General features: G+C 44.9%; 1 protein-coding gene across 5 annotated transcripts in view; it reads left to right on the top strand.

The window, feature by feature from the left end:
* The first annotated feature begins 4,082 nt into the window (after positions 1-4,082).
* Positions 4,083-16,632, top strand: part of CFAP100 (cilia and flagella associated protein 100) — a 55,447-nt gene continuing 42,897 nt past the window's right edge. For 2 of the 5 annotated variants that reach the window (XM_037034038.1, XM_037034042.1), the window contains exons 1-3: positions 4,083-4,458; positions 5,437-5,544; positions 8,492-8,565. In XM_037034038.1, the coding sequence (XP_036889933.1) occupies positions 5,517-5,544; positions 8,492-8,565 (102 nt within the window). In that variant the 5' untranslated portion in view covers positions 4,083-4,458; positions 5,437-5,516. Of the gene's footprint in view, positions 4,459-5,287; positions 5,335-5,436; positions 5,545-8,491; positions 8,566-16,632 lie in introns of those variants that run through there. The other 3 variants (XM_037034040.1, XM_037034039.1, XM_037034041.1) reach the window with 3 other exon arrangements.

Raw genomic sequence — 16,632 nt, forward strand, 5'->3', positions numbered from 1 at the left:
ATGCAGGCTGGTGACCCATGTTCTGCCAGTCAGAATCACACAGCTAGACCAAGAACCACAACCACAGGGTCTCTACAAGGACACACGTACAACTGACTTTGGGCTTGGCTCCGTGCTGCGACATCTCCCATCCTGATTTCCCATCACCCCTGCAGATTCTGGGAGCCTTCATATCCTTTTTTCTTTTAGCCAGCTGTATCTGATTCCTACTGTCTGTTCCCAAGAACCCTGACTGATGTACCTTCTTCAAGGAGAAAAATATAAAATTATAAATATAACTTGCCCCTTAAAAAATCCTCAGCATTTATCACAAACATTTTATCATGAAAAATTTTAAACTTCAAACATACAGAAATGTTGAAAGAATTTTGTAATAAATACCCACATTCTGGACTTCCCGCTAAGATGGAGGCATAGGTGGAAACACTGTGCCCCCTCCCACAACTAAATTTAAGGACAGCTAAGTTTTAGAAACAAAAACACACCCTGAACTGCAAATTGAACTGTACGGAAGTCTGACGACAACAAACCACTCAGCTAGACCAGTAAGAGGGGTGGAGTCGGCTGCGGAGTGGGGTCCGGCTGGAAAGATCATTTGGTCCCACCAACCCAGAAGTGGAGGCAGAGGCAGTTGGTGGATCCCAGGCATGGGGTGGCGACAGGAGGACCCAGTGAGGGCGCAGAGCGGCTGCTTGACTGTGGTCATACATTCTCGTGAAGATAAACCAAGAGAAGGAGCGAACAGTGAGACAGGCTGCTCAGGCTAGGACCCCAGCAGGAATTGGAGCCTGAAAGCACCAACTGGAAAGACTTTCTCGGGGTTGAGGGGCCGGGACAGGCTCCCAGACCCACAGAGAGTTTATTGGAGAGACTCACAGGGTCCTGGAGAGTACACGGACTCACACACCTGGGGACCAGCACCAGAGGGGCCCAATTTGCTTGTGGGAAGCCGCAGAGGGGACAGAAATCTGAGAAAGAGCGGAGCAGAGCAAAGCACCATTTTTTTCCCTCTCTACCTCGCCCCCACGTACAGCATCACAACCCAGCAACCTGGGTCGCCCCACCCTGGTGAACACCTAAGGCTCCGCCTCTCAAACATGACAGGTGCAAACAGACTAAACATTGTGACTCAAGAACAACTCAAAGCCCCAGAGCCTATAATTCTAAGTGACCAAGAAATAGCCAACCTTTCAGATGCACAGTTCAAAATACTGGTGATCAGGATGCTCAGAGAATTGGTTGATTTTAGCCACAATTAGAGGAACATATGAAGGCTAAACTGATTGAAATGAAGGGAAGTGCACAGGAAATCAATAGTGATGGAAAGGAAACTGGGACTCAGATCAATGAAGTGGACCAGAAGGAAGAAAGAAACAACCAAACAGAAAAGAATGAGGAAACAAAAATTCAAAAAAATGAGGAGAGGCTTAGAAAACTCTAGGACATCTTTAAATGTTCCAACACCTGAATTATAGGGGTACCAGAAGGGGAAGAGGAACAGCCACAAGTGGAAAACTTATTTGAACAAATAATAAAGGAGAACTTCCCCAGTCTGGTAAAGGAAATAGACTTCCAGGAAATCCAGGAAGCTCAGAGAGTCCCAAAGAAGTTGGATCCAAGGAGGAACACACCAAGGCACATCATAATTACATTAGCCAAGATTAAAATGAAGGAGAGAATCCTAGAAGCAGCAAGAGATAAGGGGACAGTCACCTACAAAAGAGTGCCCATCAGACTGTCAGTGGATTTCTCAAAAGAAATCTTACAGGCAAGAAGGGGCTGGAAAGAAGTATTCCAAGTCATGAAATCCAAAGACCTACAGCCAAGATTGCTCTATCCAGCAAAGTTTTCATTTAGAATGGAAGGACAGATAAAGTGCTTCTCAGATAAGGTCAAGTTCAAGGAGTTCATCATCACCAAGCCCTTATTATATGAAATGTTAAAGGGACTTATCTAAGAAAAAGAAGATTAAAAATATGTACAGTGAAAGGACAGCAAAATCAGTTATTAACAACCACACCTGAAACAAAAGCAAACTAAGAGCACAGCTAGATCAGGAGTGGAACCATAGAAATGAAGATCACATGGAGGGTTAGCAATGGGAGTGGGAGGAGGAGAAGGGGGGAGAAGGTACAGAGAATAAGTAGCATAGATAGTAGGTAGAAAATAGGGGGGGCAGGAATACTATGGGAAATACATAATCTAAAGAACTTGTGACACATGGACATGAATGAAAGGGGGGCAATGGTGGGGGAGGGGTGTGCAGGGTGGAGGGGAGTGAAGGGGGGACAACTGTAATGGCATAATCAATAAAATATATTTAATAAAATACCCACATTCCCACCATTTGGACTCTACAATTAGCACATCACATAGCTACCCATCTCTCTATGTCTTCATTATGTCATCTTATGTTGAAAGTTAGCTTTTAATCTATAAATTGTGTTGCTAATTAGATTTGTTAGGCTAAGACTACCAGTTCCAAAGCAGGACACATTCTGTAGATGGGTTTCTTTCTAACCTTTTAAATCACTGACAGCCAAAGCAAAGACAAAACACTAACCTTGACCAGAGAACTCATCTTATTATGAAGTACACCTTTGGAATTCTTGGGCCTTTTTCAAAATGTATCATAAAATCATAGAACAAATTCTGGAGAGAGACACTGTGTGTCTGGTTAAGAGCAATGATGAACTCCCCTGCCTGCAAATCCTGTCTCTGGCATTTCTGGTTCTTCTGGGCATATTTGTCAACCTCACAGAGACTCCGTCTTCTCCTTCATGTGAAAGATGGGGTAATAACAGGACCTACTTACTTAGGTGGTCTGCGTTAAATTGGCACAGAAATCAGTGCCTTGGCACACAGAAACACTGTAAAACTTCACAGGAAATTTACAATTGTCCATAACTTCCTGTTGATAACAATAAGTTGGAAGTATGTCCACTAGCTTTTTTCTCTTTGGGTCACCTCTTTCCTAGATTCCTACAAGTCTTATTAAAACTTCGGGTGCTTAAGATAAATCATTTCAAATGTTTGTTTTCCTACCTCAGTCACTAGTTAACAAAATGCTTGCTGAAACTTAACACCAGTGCATAGCTTTCTGTTCTGCTAGTCTGTGACAGTTAGTAAGGAGGTAAGGCTACAGACAGCCAGGGGCTAGATTACTTAGGACTCTAAGTGACAATATAAGGAGCCTCTATCCTGGTGGTAGGGAAGCCACTTGTCTGTTTAGGGTATTTAAAGTTGGCTGCTCTAACAAACACTCCCTCACAAACATATGCACATATTACATATGTGGCTTAACACAATAAAACTTCCTTCACCCTTGTACACAGTCCATTATGGATACTGTCAATAGAATGCTATCACTACCAGTAGGATACTGCCCTCCAATGGTGATTCAGACCTCCCTGCTCCTTCCACCTCCAGGAGCCCCTCAATACTCCCACCCTTGGCTCTACCAGAGTTCCTGAAGTGGGACTGGTCTCCCTGCCCACTACATCTGCCTTGAGCAGAGCTAAGAGCTGCTAGCATTCTCACTGGCACCACATTACTAGCCAGCAGACTGCTCTAGAGACCTCTAAATGTCCTCGAAAAGACAGAGCCCTGAATTCATCTCCAACTCCAAATAGCCTTTTTCTACCCAGAAGCCTAAAGACATGGGAAAATCTGGTGACCCTGGTCAGAACTCAGGAGAGGTCTTCTGCTGCTCTGTGGGCCATGGGCTGAGAGTCTAGGGGAAAGAAGGCAGACTAGTGCCTGTAGCCACAACAGCTGGTGAATCTGGATGATATAAACTGGATTCCAGCTTTTTTTCACCTCATCCCCTCCACTCTGTTTACTGATAGAACTTGCTTCTCTGTGTCTTTATTCTGTTTCATATACAGCCTCTGGAGCTGTGGTTCTCCGACCTTAACCAGCAGGGGAATCATGGGGAGGGCTTGCTATTACTCAGATTGACAGCTCCGCCCCAGAGCTTCTGCTACAGGAGCATGCCCAATGTTTGCTTTTCAATGAGTTTCCAAATATTTCTGAAGCTTCAGGTCTCGTGGCTACGCTTTAAAAACTGCTCCTTGAAATAGTGAGATCCACCTGGCTGAAAGGACCATCCATATGCATCTGAGGGCACACTTTGATTCAATGAACTAGGGGATAAAAGAGAAACTGGAGTAGAGTGAATGTAATGAATGACCGAAGAAGGAAATTCTTGTTCAGCACACCCCGTCCTGGGCGGGTCACCGAACTAGTGGGACCTCTGGAATTGAAGTAATGGAACTCTGAGCCTCCTGACACTCCACCCTGCGGCCATAGACCCGACCCGAAAGAGGCTTTTGTGATGTCACGGCCCCAGAAGTCAAGAGAATGGTTGCCATGGCGACGTCAAACAAAGGCCCTGGCGCGTTGAGCCCAGAACAACCCTACGGGAGCAACCCTACTGAAGCTTCGGAGCAAGTCCAGGTGCGCAGGGCTGGAGGGTGCTCAGGGCTTCAGGGTGCGCACGGGGCTGTGGTTGGGGGCGGGCGGTGTTGGGTGCGCTCTGGGCGGAGGTACAAGACCTCTTTGCGAAGCTCCCCGCCCTCCCCCTCCGGTCACTATACTTGCTTTATCATTCACCTAGTCTGTCCCAGGTCCCCGACCTCTTGTCCTAGCCTAGCTGGGGATGGGGAGGCCAGACCCTGCTAATCCGCCCACCTCTGGTACCCAGATAACGTGGGACTGTAGCAGGGATGTGGCTGGAAGGGCACAGGCTTTGGAGTCAAGGAATTTTAGTCTGGAATCCCAATTTGGCCTTTCCTGGTTGTGTGACTTTGTACACCTCTCTGAATCTCTACTTTGTTTCCTCCTTCGCAAAATGAAAAGCCACTCAATGTTAAGGATGTGCGGGGCTCTTTGATAAGCACAGGAACTACAAACCAGAAAAGACCCCTGTTCTTGTGGAGCTTATATTCAGGGGGAAATAGGCAATAAACTGATTTTTTGAAACGATAATTGGACAGCGGTTAATTGCAGAGAGGAAAATAAAGTGAAGTCATGGGCGTGGAAGTAAGGAACTTTACTTTACTTTACTTTAGATGGAGTGAAAAGAGAAGGCTTTTCTGAAGGTTTTCTGAAGGGATGACCATTGAGTTGATTTCTAAAGAGAGACTATGGGAGCTGGGTATGGGAGAAAATTTTTTATCTGAGGAGTCAGCAAATGCAAAAGCCTTGAGGCAGACTATGGTTGGTGTGACCTAGCAACAGATTAGACAGGGAAGCTAAAAAAAGTCAGGGAGGAGAGAGAGAACGGGGTTCAGGACAGAGGAAAGGCTGGGAACTGCAGGTGTTGGCCATATGGTGAATCCTCAGTAAACCCCAGCTGAGGTTCTCAGCCATTCAAGGCCAGGTTGGGGGGTGGTGCTGTAGACCATCTGGCTCAAGCACTGTGTCACTCGCCAGGTTGGAACCTCCTTTAGCCAAAGTCAAGTTTTGCAGCAAGCCCTTGTTCTTCTGCCAGGATATCCAAGGTCCAGTCTACTATGGTATCAAAGAACATGACATACAACAGTAAGTACTCAGCTGGTGTGGGCTCTTTCAAAGATAAAGATAGCCTTGAAAGCCTGAACAGTGAGGTCTAGACTTAATCCAGGGTTCAAGTGACTCTAAAACAAGCTGTGAGGCAGAAATCAGATATTGCCAGGTTTCCTAGAAACCCCATGTATTAGTGTCCTAAGGTTGCTAGAACAAAATATCACCACAGACTGGTGTTTTAAACAACAGAGATTTATTGTCTCATGGTTTGGAGGCCAGAAGTCCAAGATCAAGATGTTAGGAGAATCTATTCTGTGCCTTTATCCTAGCTTCTGTTGGTTTGCTGGCAATCTTTGATGTTCTTTGGCTTGTAGACCTCAGTCTCTGCCTTCTTCTTCACATGAAATTCTGTCTGGATATGTGTATGTTACAAATTTATGAATTAAGCATCCACACTATTCCAGCATGACCACATCTTAGTTACCCATATTTTTCAGGTGATAAGACACACCTAGGTTTTAGAGGAGGAAAGTAGGGAAAAATTTTGAAGCAAAAAATGTGGTAAAATATTTAATAACATAATATTTCACCAATGTAAATGTAAACAGAACTTAACAGCAGCATTAACCACTGTTATTCCTCCCAAATTTGGGGGGAAAGGTGTGTCTTATAGTCCAAAAAATACAGTATACCTGCAGTCACCTATTTCCAATAAAGGTAACATTCTGAGGTACTAGCAGTTAAGATGTCAAATATTCGAAAACATTCGTTTGGGGCAGGACACAATTCAGACCGTGAGATCTTGAAACAGACTTTGAGGAAGGTCCCATAGTGAAGGTGGGACTCTCTCAGCTTTCTGATAGCCATGGCCACTGGGCTCAGCCCAGAGAAGGTGCCATCCGGCCCCAGGTCTTTGTGTGAAACATCTGCCTCCCCAAAGTTGCAGAGGCTGCCCAGCACTTCCATTTGTGGGTGGGACACAGAGGGAGACTGCTGAGGCACACCTGGGGCTGCTTGGGCTGAATTGGGCAGAGCAGGCAATATTATCTGCTGCCACGTACTCTAAATCACCTTCAGTTTTTACTTTAATTTGGTTTTGAATAGATAAAATATTAAAATGGTTCAAAATTCAGAGGTTCAAAACCTTGTCTTGTGAAAATTCTGGCCCCATCTGACCCCAGACATCCAGTGTCCCCTCCTTGAGGTGGCCAGTGTCAGCAATGTTTCTCTCATTCATCTAAATGAGCCCCAAGCCCATGCTCCCTGCACGTACAACTAAAAGTTTCCTTACACTTTTAAAGTGTTGAGCAGAATAGTAATCCTGTAGTGTGAATGTATCCTAATTTGTTTAGCCAGTTGTCTGTTAATGGGCATTTAGCTTATTTCCAAAAATGTGTTACTATTAACAGTTGTCCCTATCATCATACTTGGGTGCTCACTCATTTTTGCTCACACTCCTCCAGAGGAAACAGAAAAACAAAGAAAGGCTGAAATAGGATTACAAAAAAAAAAAAAACAAGAGATAGCTTTGGAATTTACAGATAGCAAATTAACTCTAAAACACACACACAAAACAATGCAACATAATGGCACTATGACAAGACAATTGGAAGTTCTATAAACTATATTGATTCATCCAGGGGGTACTGGGTGTGGTGATAAGGGGGTACCCTGTGACTCTCAAGGTTGGGTGACTCACCTTCTTAGGAAGTGATATGCAAAAGGGAGGCCTCTTTGAGCTGAGTAGCCTGGTCTGAGTTGAGAGTCTAAACATTTGGGAGGAAACCAAGCCAGGCCACTACTAAGCTGACATTCCTGTGGTTTTGGCAGGCCAGGCCAAGCAGGGGCACCAAACCAGGCCCACCAAACCAGGCAGCTGAGTGAAGCTGGCCTATAAGGGGGTACACCAGCCAGGGCTTTAAGCCAGGAGGATTGCTGAGTCTGATGTTCTGGGTTCAGCTGTAGGAGCTAGGAACAAAAGTGGGGACCAGGAAGTCTCCTAACCCCTAGGGAATGAGGGGCTTGGGAATAACTGAGCTCCAAGTTTGGGCCAGGAACAGATAAGGTGTCTGGACCCCAGTCTTAGCCAGAGGGCCAAGGGCAGAGGGGTGGATTTGGGCAAAGACTTAGCTTAAATGTGACTCAGAGAAGTGAGCTCTGGGATTGTTCTTCATTCACAAACACTTAAATGCCAGCACTATGCAGGCATGTGTTCTAGGAACTGGGGATTCAGGGGTGAGTAAAACACATGGAGTTCCCCTGATGGAACTTTAAAAAAAAAACCCACAACCAGTTTATATTTACAACAGCCAAAAAAGTGGAGAAAGTAAAATCAACTGGCAGCCCCAAAGAGGTGGCAGAGTAATTTAAGTAGAAAAGGTGGCCAGGAAAGCCCTCTGGGACAAGGTGACATTTAATACCTATCATTAACAACCCTAAAGGATGAAAGAGGAGAAGAGCAGCTCTGTTGAGATGCCTGGAAAGGTTTAAGCAGGGAGAATGCCCAGTTTCTGGTTTTTATGACTTTTATGACTAAGGGCACCATTCCCTATGACACAGGCAGTGGAGCTGGCTTGCCCACAACCTCCCTCAGGACACCTGGGTAAGGCTTTGTCCTTGATGCAGAAAACAGAAGACACTTGATAGAGACTTTGGTCAGGCAGAAGAGCCAGGGAAAGTCCAGAGCAGTCTCCAAGGCTTCCCAGTCAGGGCTAGTGTGTACAGGGGCTATAGGACATGCCCCCAACTCTGGCTCCCCTACCCTCTGCACCCCACTTCAATTCAGAGCCACTTCAGGGAGACCCAGCCTGCACCTGGTCCCTTCATTTTGGGGGTTCCTGACATTTAGGCTGGAACCCAGCCTGAGCTTCATGGGGACAGAGGTGGGAAGTGGTCTTCATTGAGTGGCTGAGACCAGGCTATGGGACACTGGAATGAGGGTGTGGTGAAAGTTCATCCCTGTTTAAAATGACTCTTTCACCAGGTGCAGATGCTGAACAGACATGCGTGCTGCCCCTCAAGTTCACACTCCCCATGCTGGAAGCATCAACAAAAGATGTAGGGATCTAAAGAAACTTCTTAGCCATACAGGTGCCCAGGCTTTCCCTCTGTGTGACAGCAGGGCTGAGGGAAGTTATAGTTGGCGATTTTAAGAACTATGGTTTTAAAGTGATCCAAAGTTCATCTGGGGAGCTGCAACATTGGACCATTTGAATCCCACCCTGGTGGCCACATGAACTATGTGTTAGATACAGTTGCCAGGCCACTGTTATTCAGTCATTTGATTGATGTTTATGGAACACCTACTGTGTTTGCTGGGGTTGCAGAAGTCAATGAGATAGAGGTGACGCCTGCTCTCAGGTAGTTTGCAGAGATGAGCAATAAACAGCTCTCCCCTCTGTGTTCACTCCTTTCCTGCCACTCTGGCCACCTGTGTTCCTCGGATAGCCGAGGCACACTCCCTCAGCATCTTGGCACTTCTGTTCCCTCTGTCATGAATGCTCTCTCCCTAGATTTCCTTGTGGCTCCTTCCCTCCTTCTCTTCCCTCAGGAGTTTTTTCGAACACCACCTTTTGGTGAGGCCTCCCCTGAACATCCTCTTTAAAACCTGAAGCACCCCACACCATTTCTCTTCTTCTCTTGGCTCTTCCCTGCTTTATTTTTCTGGTTAGCATTTTCCACTGTCAACCTACCTCATCTTTCCTTGCTTATCTTGTTTCTCTTTCTCTTCCAGTAGAATGTAAACTCCCTGGGACAGGAGTATTTGTCTTTCTTGTGTGCTGCTGTCTCCCCAGAACCTGGCACATAATAAGCCCTCCATAGAATTCTGTTAGCCTGAAAGCCTTCTCTACAGAGAAGGAATAAGGCCAGATGTCTGCTATCAGCACTGTGCTGGGAGTAGTAGCCAGAGTGCTTAGACAAGGAAAGACAAAAGGTGTCCAAATTGGAAAGGAGAAAGTGACACCGTCTCTAATCACAGGTGGCATGATCCTATAGAGAGATATCTCAAAGGATTCACAAGAAAGCTACTAAAGCTAATAAATGAATTCAGCAAAGTGGCAGAATACAAGATGAGCACACAAAGATTAGTTCTATACACCAGCAATAAACAGTCCAAATGGAAACTGAGAAAGCAATTCCATTTACAATGGCATCTAAAACAGCACAATATCAAGAGTGACATCATGGGAGGTGGCAGAGTAGTAAGATTCAGGAATCGGTCTCTCCACTAAAACAAATATTGAGGTGGCAACTCTAAAAATCCAAAATAGGAACTCTGGAGTTTAGTTAAACACTCAGTTTCCAGAGGAAAGTGATGAAGAGGCTGGGAAATTTTGGTGCATATTGTCATTTTGTGGAGAGGGTACCAACCCCTACGACCAGCTTCAGTGGTGAGAGTGACCACATTTCTTGTGTGGCTTGCTGGTGCCTTGTCCTGCTCAAGTTGGAGCTATATATTTAGTTACGGAGGGTCTTCATCAAAAGCTGAGTGACTTCTCTGCCACATTTGTCAACAGGGATTTAAGGAGATAAGACATTCCTGCCCCACCCTTTCAGGAGCCAGACATTTAAAAAAATATTTGACAAGATACTGATATCCAGAATATAGAGAGAATTTCTAAAACTCAAAAACAATCAAAACCAGACACTTCAACTCAAAAATGGGCAAAGAATTTAAATAGACAGTTTTCCAAAAATATATAATAGTCAATAAACACATGACAAGGTGTTTAATATCAAGGACTTCCAGCCAAGATGGAGGCATAGGTAGATGTACTTTGCTTCCTTGCATAACCAAAATAAGGTTAGTGACAAATTTAAAAACAAAAAACAACCAGAACTGCCAGAAAGTTGAACTTTATGAAAGTCTGACAACCAAGGAGTTAAAGAAGAAACATTCATCCAGACTGGTAGGAGGGGCAGAGATGGGCAGCCTGGGCAGAGAGTATGTGCAGCAAGGAGACAAAGCAGACAGTCCTACATCACGTGCAGATAAGCCAGAAGGAACAACTAGGGAGCAAGACAGACCACATAATCCAGGGCTCCATCATGGGAAAATAAAGCTTCAAAACCTCTCGTGGTAAAAATCTGTGAGGGTTGCAGTAGCAGGATAAACTTCCAGTCTCAAAGGAGAGTTTTGCTGGAGAAACCCACAGGGTCCTAGAATGTACACAAATCCACCCACCCTGGAATCAGCACCAGTAGGGCCCAATTTGCTTGAGGGTAGCAGGAGAAGTTACTGAAATCAGGGTGAGAGCCAAGCAAATGGCATCGTTCCCCCAGTGACACCTCCCCTACAAACAGCCACAAAACAAGAAAGTAGATTGCCTCACCCTAGTGAATACTAAGGCTCCACCTCTTACAACATAACAGGTACACCAAGACAAAGAAATATGGCCTAAATGAAAGAACAGATCAAAACTCCAGAAAAAGAACTAAGAGCTGAGGAGATAACCAACCTGTCAGATACAGAGTTCAAAACAGTGGTAATTAGGCCCTGGCTGGAGTGGCTCACTGGATTGAGTGCTGGCCTGAGACCCAAAGGGTCACCAGTTTGATTCCCAGTCAGGCCACATGCCTGGGTTGTTAACCAGGTCTCCAGTAAAGGGTGCCTAAGAGGCAACCACACATTGATGTTTTTCTCCTTCTCTTTCTCCCTCCCTTCCCTCTCTAAAAGTAAATAAAATATTAAAAAACTCACTGGTAATCAGGATGCTCATGGAAATGATGGAGCACAGACACAAAATAGAAGAAGAAGTTAAGGCTATGCAAAGTGAAGTAAAGAAAAATACACAGGGGACCAACAGTGAAGGGAAGGAAACCAGTACTCAAAGCAACAGTTTGGACCAGAAGGAAGAAATAAACATCCAATCAGAACAGAAATAAACATCCAATCAGAAAGAAAAAAGAATTTTAAAAAATGAAGACAGGCTTAGAAACATCCAGGACATCTTTAAACATTCCAACATCCAAATCATAGGAGTGCCAGAAGGAGAAGAGGAAGAGAAAGAAATTGAAAACTTATTTGAAAAAAATAATGAAGGACAACTTCCCCAATCTGGTGAAGAAAATAGACTTCCAAGAAGTCTAGGAAGTCCAGAGAACCCCAAAGATATTGGATTAAAGGAAGAACACACCAAGACACATCATAGTTAAATTACCCAAGATTAAAGATAAGGAGAGAATCTTAAACCAGCAAGAGAAAAAGAGACAGTTACTTACAAAGGAGTTCCCGTGATTAGCAGCTTATTTCTCAAAAGAAAACTTACAGGCAACAAGGGGCTAGAAAGAAATACCCAAAGTCATGAAAGGCAAGGACCTACATCCAAGATTACTCTATTCAGCAACGCTATTATTTAGAATGGAAGGGCAGATAAAATGCTTCCCAGAGAAGAGCAAGTTAAAGGATTTCATCATCACCAAGCCCTTATTATGTGAAGTGTTAAAGGGACTTATCTAAAAAAAAAAGAAGATGATCAAAACTATGAACTGTAAAATGACAACAAACTCAAAACTATCAACAACCAAACCTAAAAAAAAAAAGAACAAAAACAAGCTACACAAGCAACTAGAACAGAAACAGAATTATAGAAATGGAGATCATGTGGAGGGTTATCAGTGGGGAGGGGAAAGGAAGCAAGGGGAGAAAAGATACAGAGAATAATAGCATAACTGGTAGGTACAAAATGGACAGTGGGATGTTAAGAATAGTATAGAAAATGGAGAAGCCAAAAAACTTATATCTATGACCTATGGACATGAACTGAGGGAATGCTGGAAGGAGAGAGGGGCATGCAGGGCAGCAGCAGATAAAGGGGAGAAAAACATGGGACAACTGTAATAACATAATCAAAAACATGCTTAATTTTTTTAAAAAACATACTTAATATCCTTAGTCATTAGAGAGATCTGAATCAAAACTATGATGATGTATCATTTCACACCTATTAGGATGATTATAATAAAAGAGAGAAACAAGTATTAATGAGAATGTAGAAAATTTGGAACTCTCCTGCATTGCTGGTGAGAAAGTAAAATGGTGCAGCTGCTGCAGAAAACAGTACAGCAGCTCTCAAAAAATTATACATAGAATTACCATATATATGATCCAGTGACTCCACCTGTAGCCTGAAAGCAGAGGTTAAAACAGGTATGTGTCCATCCATGCATATAGCAGCATTATTCACAATGGGCAAAAGGTGGAAACAACTCAAATACCCATTGATAGATGAATGGATAGACAAATGTAGCATATCTATATAATGAAATACTATTTTGCCTTTAAATAGAAGAATTTTTCTGACATGTGCTACAACATGGTTGAATTTTGAGGATGGGACTCTGAGGGGCATGGGTGGGTGCATTTGTCCATTACAAGTCGCAAAGAGTGCCAAGTAGGACAGGCTTATGACACCAGCAGTGTTTAGGTGGGGCCACACAAATACAAGTAGAAGGTATGAGTGGGGTGGGTGTGAACACACGTGTGTATGTGTGTATACGGATGTCTGTGTGATGTGTACGTCATGGTGTGGCTTATGGTGAGTAGTATCTCCTCTCTCCATACTCACCCAGGAAACAAGACAGCATTGTGTTCTTGAAAGTCTGAGGGAGATTTCACAGAAGGGGCTCAGAAAGAGAGGAAGAGAGGCAATGCTTGGCTTTTAGGTGGTCAGGTTCCCTGATCAGGAGGGAAGGGAAGGGGAGGGCAGGGGAAACAGGTGAGGTTGTCCATGTTCAGCTCCTCAGCTGGCTTCCTGCTTCCTTCCACTTATGCAAATTGGCATTGCTGGAATTTCAGCAGCAAGCAGCACGATTCAGGGCCCACTCCCATCCTCCTGCTAAGCCCAAGATTGGAAGGAGGTTAAGTGACTGGGGTTGAGTTGCCTGCAAATATATGGTGGACATTCAAGCACATACATAAAAGCTTATGATGGTTCCTGCACCAAGGGCTGTGAAGGAATGTACATGTTTGTTTTTACCAAATAATCAAGTGTTTCAACTGCATACCAGGGATGCTGTTGGCATGGCTGTGAACAAAAGTATCCTCATGAGATTTAGATTCTACAGGTAGGAGACAGAAAATGAGCAATGCTCAGATGATTCGGATGCCTTCAGATAAGGTGATATGAGCTGAGAATAAAGTGAATTCAAGTGGCATCCACTGATATGGGTGTGTCTTTCACTGGGTGTCAGGAAAGACCCTTCTGTGCAGGCATCAGTTGAGAGAGAAAAAGTCCTCTGTGCAAAGGGTCAAAGGAGGTGCCCTGGCAGAGGAGCCAGTGGAAAGGTCCTGAGCAGGATTTGTGGGGCCTGTGTGAGGGCCTCAAGGAGGCTGAGTGACTGGAGCAGAGGGAGGGAGAAGGAGATGGGAGAGGAGACAGCAGAGAGGTCTCAGCAAGCACACCTTTTAGGGCCTCCAGGCCCTGATGTGGAGTGGGGCTTAATCTGTGCCAATGCCCTCATGTGCTGTGAGATCAAGTTTCTTCACTTAACTCTAGGTAGTGGAGTTCATTTACTGTCTGTACACATTCATGATCCATGCTTTGTAAAGATTGCAGAGATGCCCATAGTGTGACATTGCAGCATTCACTGGATCTCCCTCTACTGTGGGTTAATTCTGGTTTCAGTATTTGCTTTTCCCAACAGTCCTACAGTAGATATCCTATACAAGCATTTCCCCCTACCCGACTCCACATTTCTGGGATGAAATACAAGATGTATCACAGGGTCAAAAAACCTGAAAGTCTTTTATATGCACAGCTACTGTCCAGTGAGAATGTGCATCGGGACTGAGGCTGGCTGCTCAAAACAGTGCCCAGAAAGTAATACTTGCACAGAGCTCAGAGTGGCAGCCAAGGCTGGTCTCTGTCATCCTACTGCTCTGCTGACCTCCTGGTGCTCTCCTTAAGAACTTCTGCCCATCTCCAGACACCAGACTTAGTCACATGGGCAAACAGAAGCTGGAGGAGGCCAGGAATACAGTCCTTATGTTCTTATTGTGTAAGAACGGAAAGAATGGAGATGGCTTTCTGGGGCCACACACTGGTGGTGCCTGCTCCCTGCAGAGCCCCATCCTGAGGCCAGACCCAGACCTTTCTCCAAGCCAGTGGTTAAGGGCAAGCACGGCACTGGAACCCAGCTGCACCTGAGGTAACACTAAACCTTCTGAGTCTCAGTTTCCTCATCTTTCTCTGTTCCTGAGACAGGAGGGTTATGCAGCATGTACAGAATTTAGCACATGGTTGTGTGAGCTCCTGTGGTCCTGTGGGAGGGCTCACCTGAAGATCCAGGCTGATGGCTGGACTTGAGCAGATGGAGAGGGGAAAAGACACTCTGGGAAGAACTGCAGGCAAACAGACAAAGGTGGCCTTGTGGGGGAGGGCCACACCATTATATAGAAAGGTAAGTTGAGACTTCCAGCCAAGATGGAACACTGTGCCTCCTCGTGCAACTAAGTTTAAAGACAATGAAGTTTTAGTAACAAAAACACAGCCAAAACACAGAAAATTGAACTGTACGAAAGTCCCACAACGCCGAACCATTCAGCCAGACCGGTAGGGGGCAGAATCAGCAGCGGAGCAGGGTCAGGCAGGAAGGATCATTAGGTACCAACCCAGGAGCAAGGCAGTGGTGGTCGGCGGATCCCAGGCATGGGGTGGCAACAGGTGGACCCAGTGAGGGGGCAAGGCGGCTTACTGACAGTGTTCACACATTCACACGCAGATGAACCAAGCGAGGAGCAAACAGTGAGACAGACTGCTCAGGCTAGGGCCCCAGTGACGGGAATTAGAGGCTGAAAGCACCAATTGCAAAAACTTTTGGGGTCGAGGTGCCAGAAGAGGCTCCCAGGCTCACAGAGAGTTCATTGGAGAGACTCACAGAGTCCTGTAGGGTACACAAGCCCACACACCTGGGAACCAGCACCAGAAGGGGCCCAATTTGCTTGTGGGAAGCCACAGAGGGGACAGAAATCTGAGAGAGAGCAGAGCAAAGCACCATATTTTTCCCTCTCTGACCCTGCCCCCACATACGGCATCACAACCCAGCAACCTGGGTCACCCCACCCTGGTGAACACCTAAGGCTCTGCCCCTCATACATAACAGGTGCAAACAGACCAAAACATTATGGCTCAAGAACAGATCAAAGCCCCAGAGCCTATAATTCTAAGTGACCAAGAAATAGCAAACCTTTCAGATGCACAGTTCAAAATACTAGTGATCAGGATGCTCACAGAATTGGTTGATTTTAGTCACAAATTAGAGGAACAAATGAAGGCTAAACTAATTGAAATGAAGGGAAATGCACAGGAAACCAATAGTGATGGAAAGGAAACTGGGACTCAAATCGAGGGAGTGGACCTGAAGGAAGAAAAAAAATGACCAAACAGAAAAGAATGAGGAAACAAGAATTCAAAAAAAAATTGAGGCCATGCTTAGGAACCCCCAAGATGTCTTTAAACATTCCAATATAGGGGACTGGTTTGTTTTAGTCTGGCAAATGTGGCTCAGCTCAGTGTGGAAAACCTACAGAAGTGAAGTGGTAGACAGGAGCCAGACCTTCAAAGCGAGTTTTCTCATGGGAATCAGGCCTAGAAAATGCATACAGTTATGGCTTGCTCTTGCTAAAACTCCATCACCCTGGTCTAAAACAACAAATGTGTATTCTCTATCTTCAAGGTAATTTCCAAAGCCTGTATGAATTTTCCTAAGGACAGAGCTAATCAGCTCATCATCATTCCCCTTCGCATGTTATTTTCATTTCCTTGATTGTACCTAAAATGTAGACAACAATATTCTATGTAATAGATAATAATAAATCTTTCTCTGATATAAGACCCAAGGAAAATGATAAAAGCCTGTCTAGGCAAGGGTCCAGGCACTCTCCTCTTGAGGGAGTGGCTGAGGCATCCATAAGCACTCTCGCCTTGAGAGAGTAGCTGTGCTGTTCTCTTTTTCTCCACAGGATTTCTGTCACCTGTGCATTCATTCCCATTGTCAGCCACAACAGGTGGACTCTGCTGGCCAAAGTCCGCCACATTCCAACATTCGAATTATAGGAGTACCAGAGGGGAAGACGAAGAGCAACAAGTGGAAAATTTATTTGAACAAATAATAAAGGAGAAC

The sequence above is a fragment of the Sturnira hondurensis genome, unplaced genomic scaffold (assembly GCF_014824575.4).
Source record: "Sturnira hondurensis isolate 20B ecotype Veracruz unplaced genomic scaffold, ASM1482457v3 Scaffold0021971, whole genome shotgun sequence".
Lineage (NCBI taxonomy): Eukaryota > Metazoa > Chordata > Mammalia > Chiroptera > Phyllostomidae > Sturnira > Sturnira hondurensis.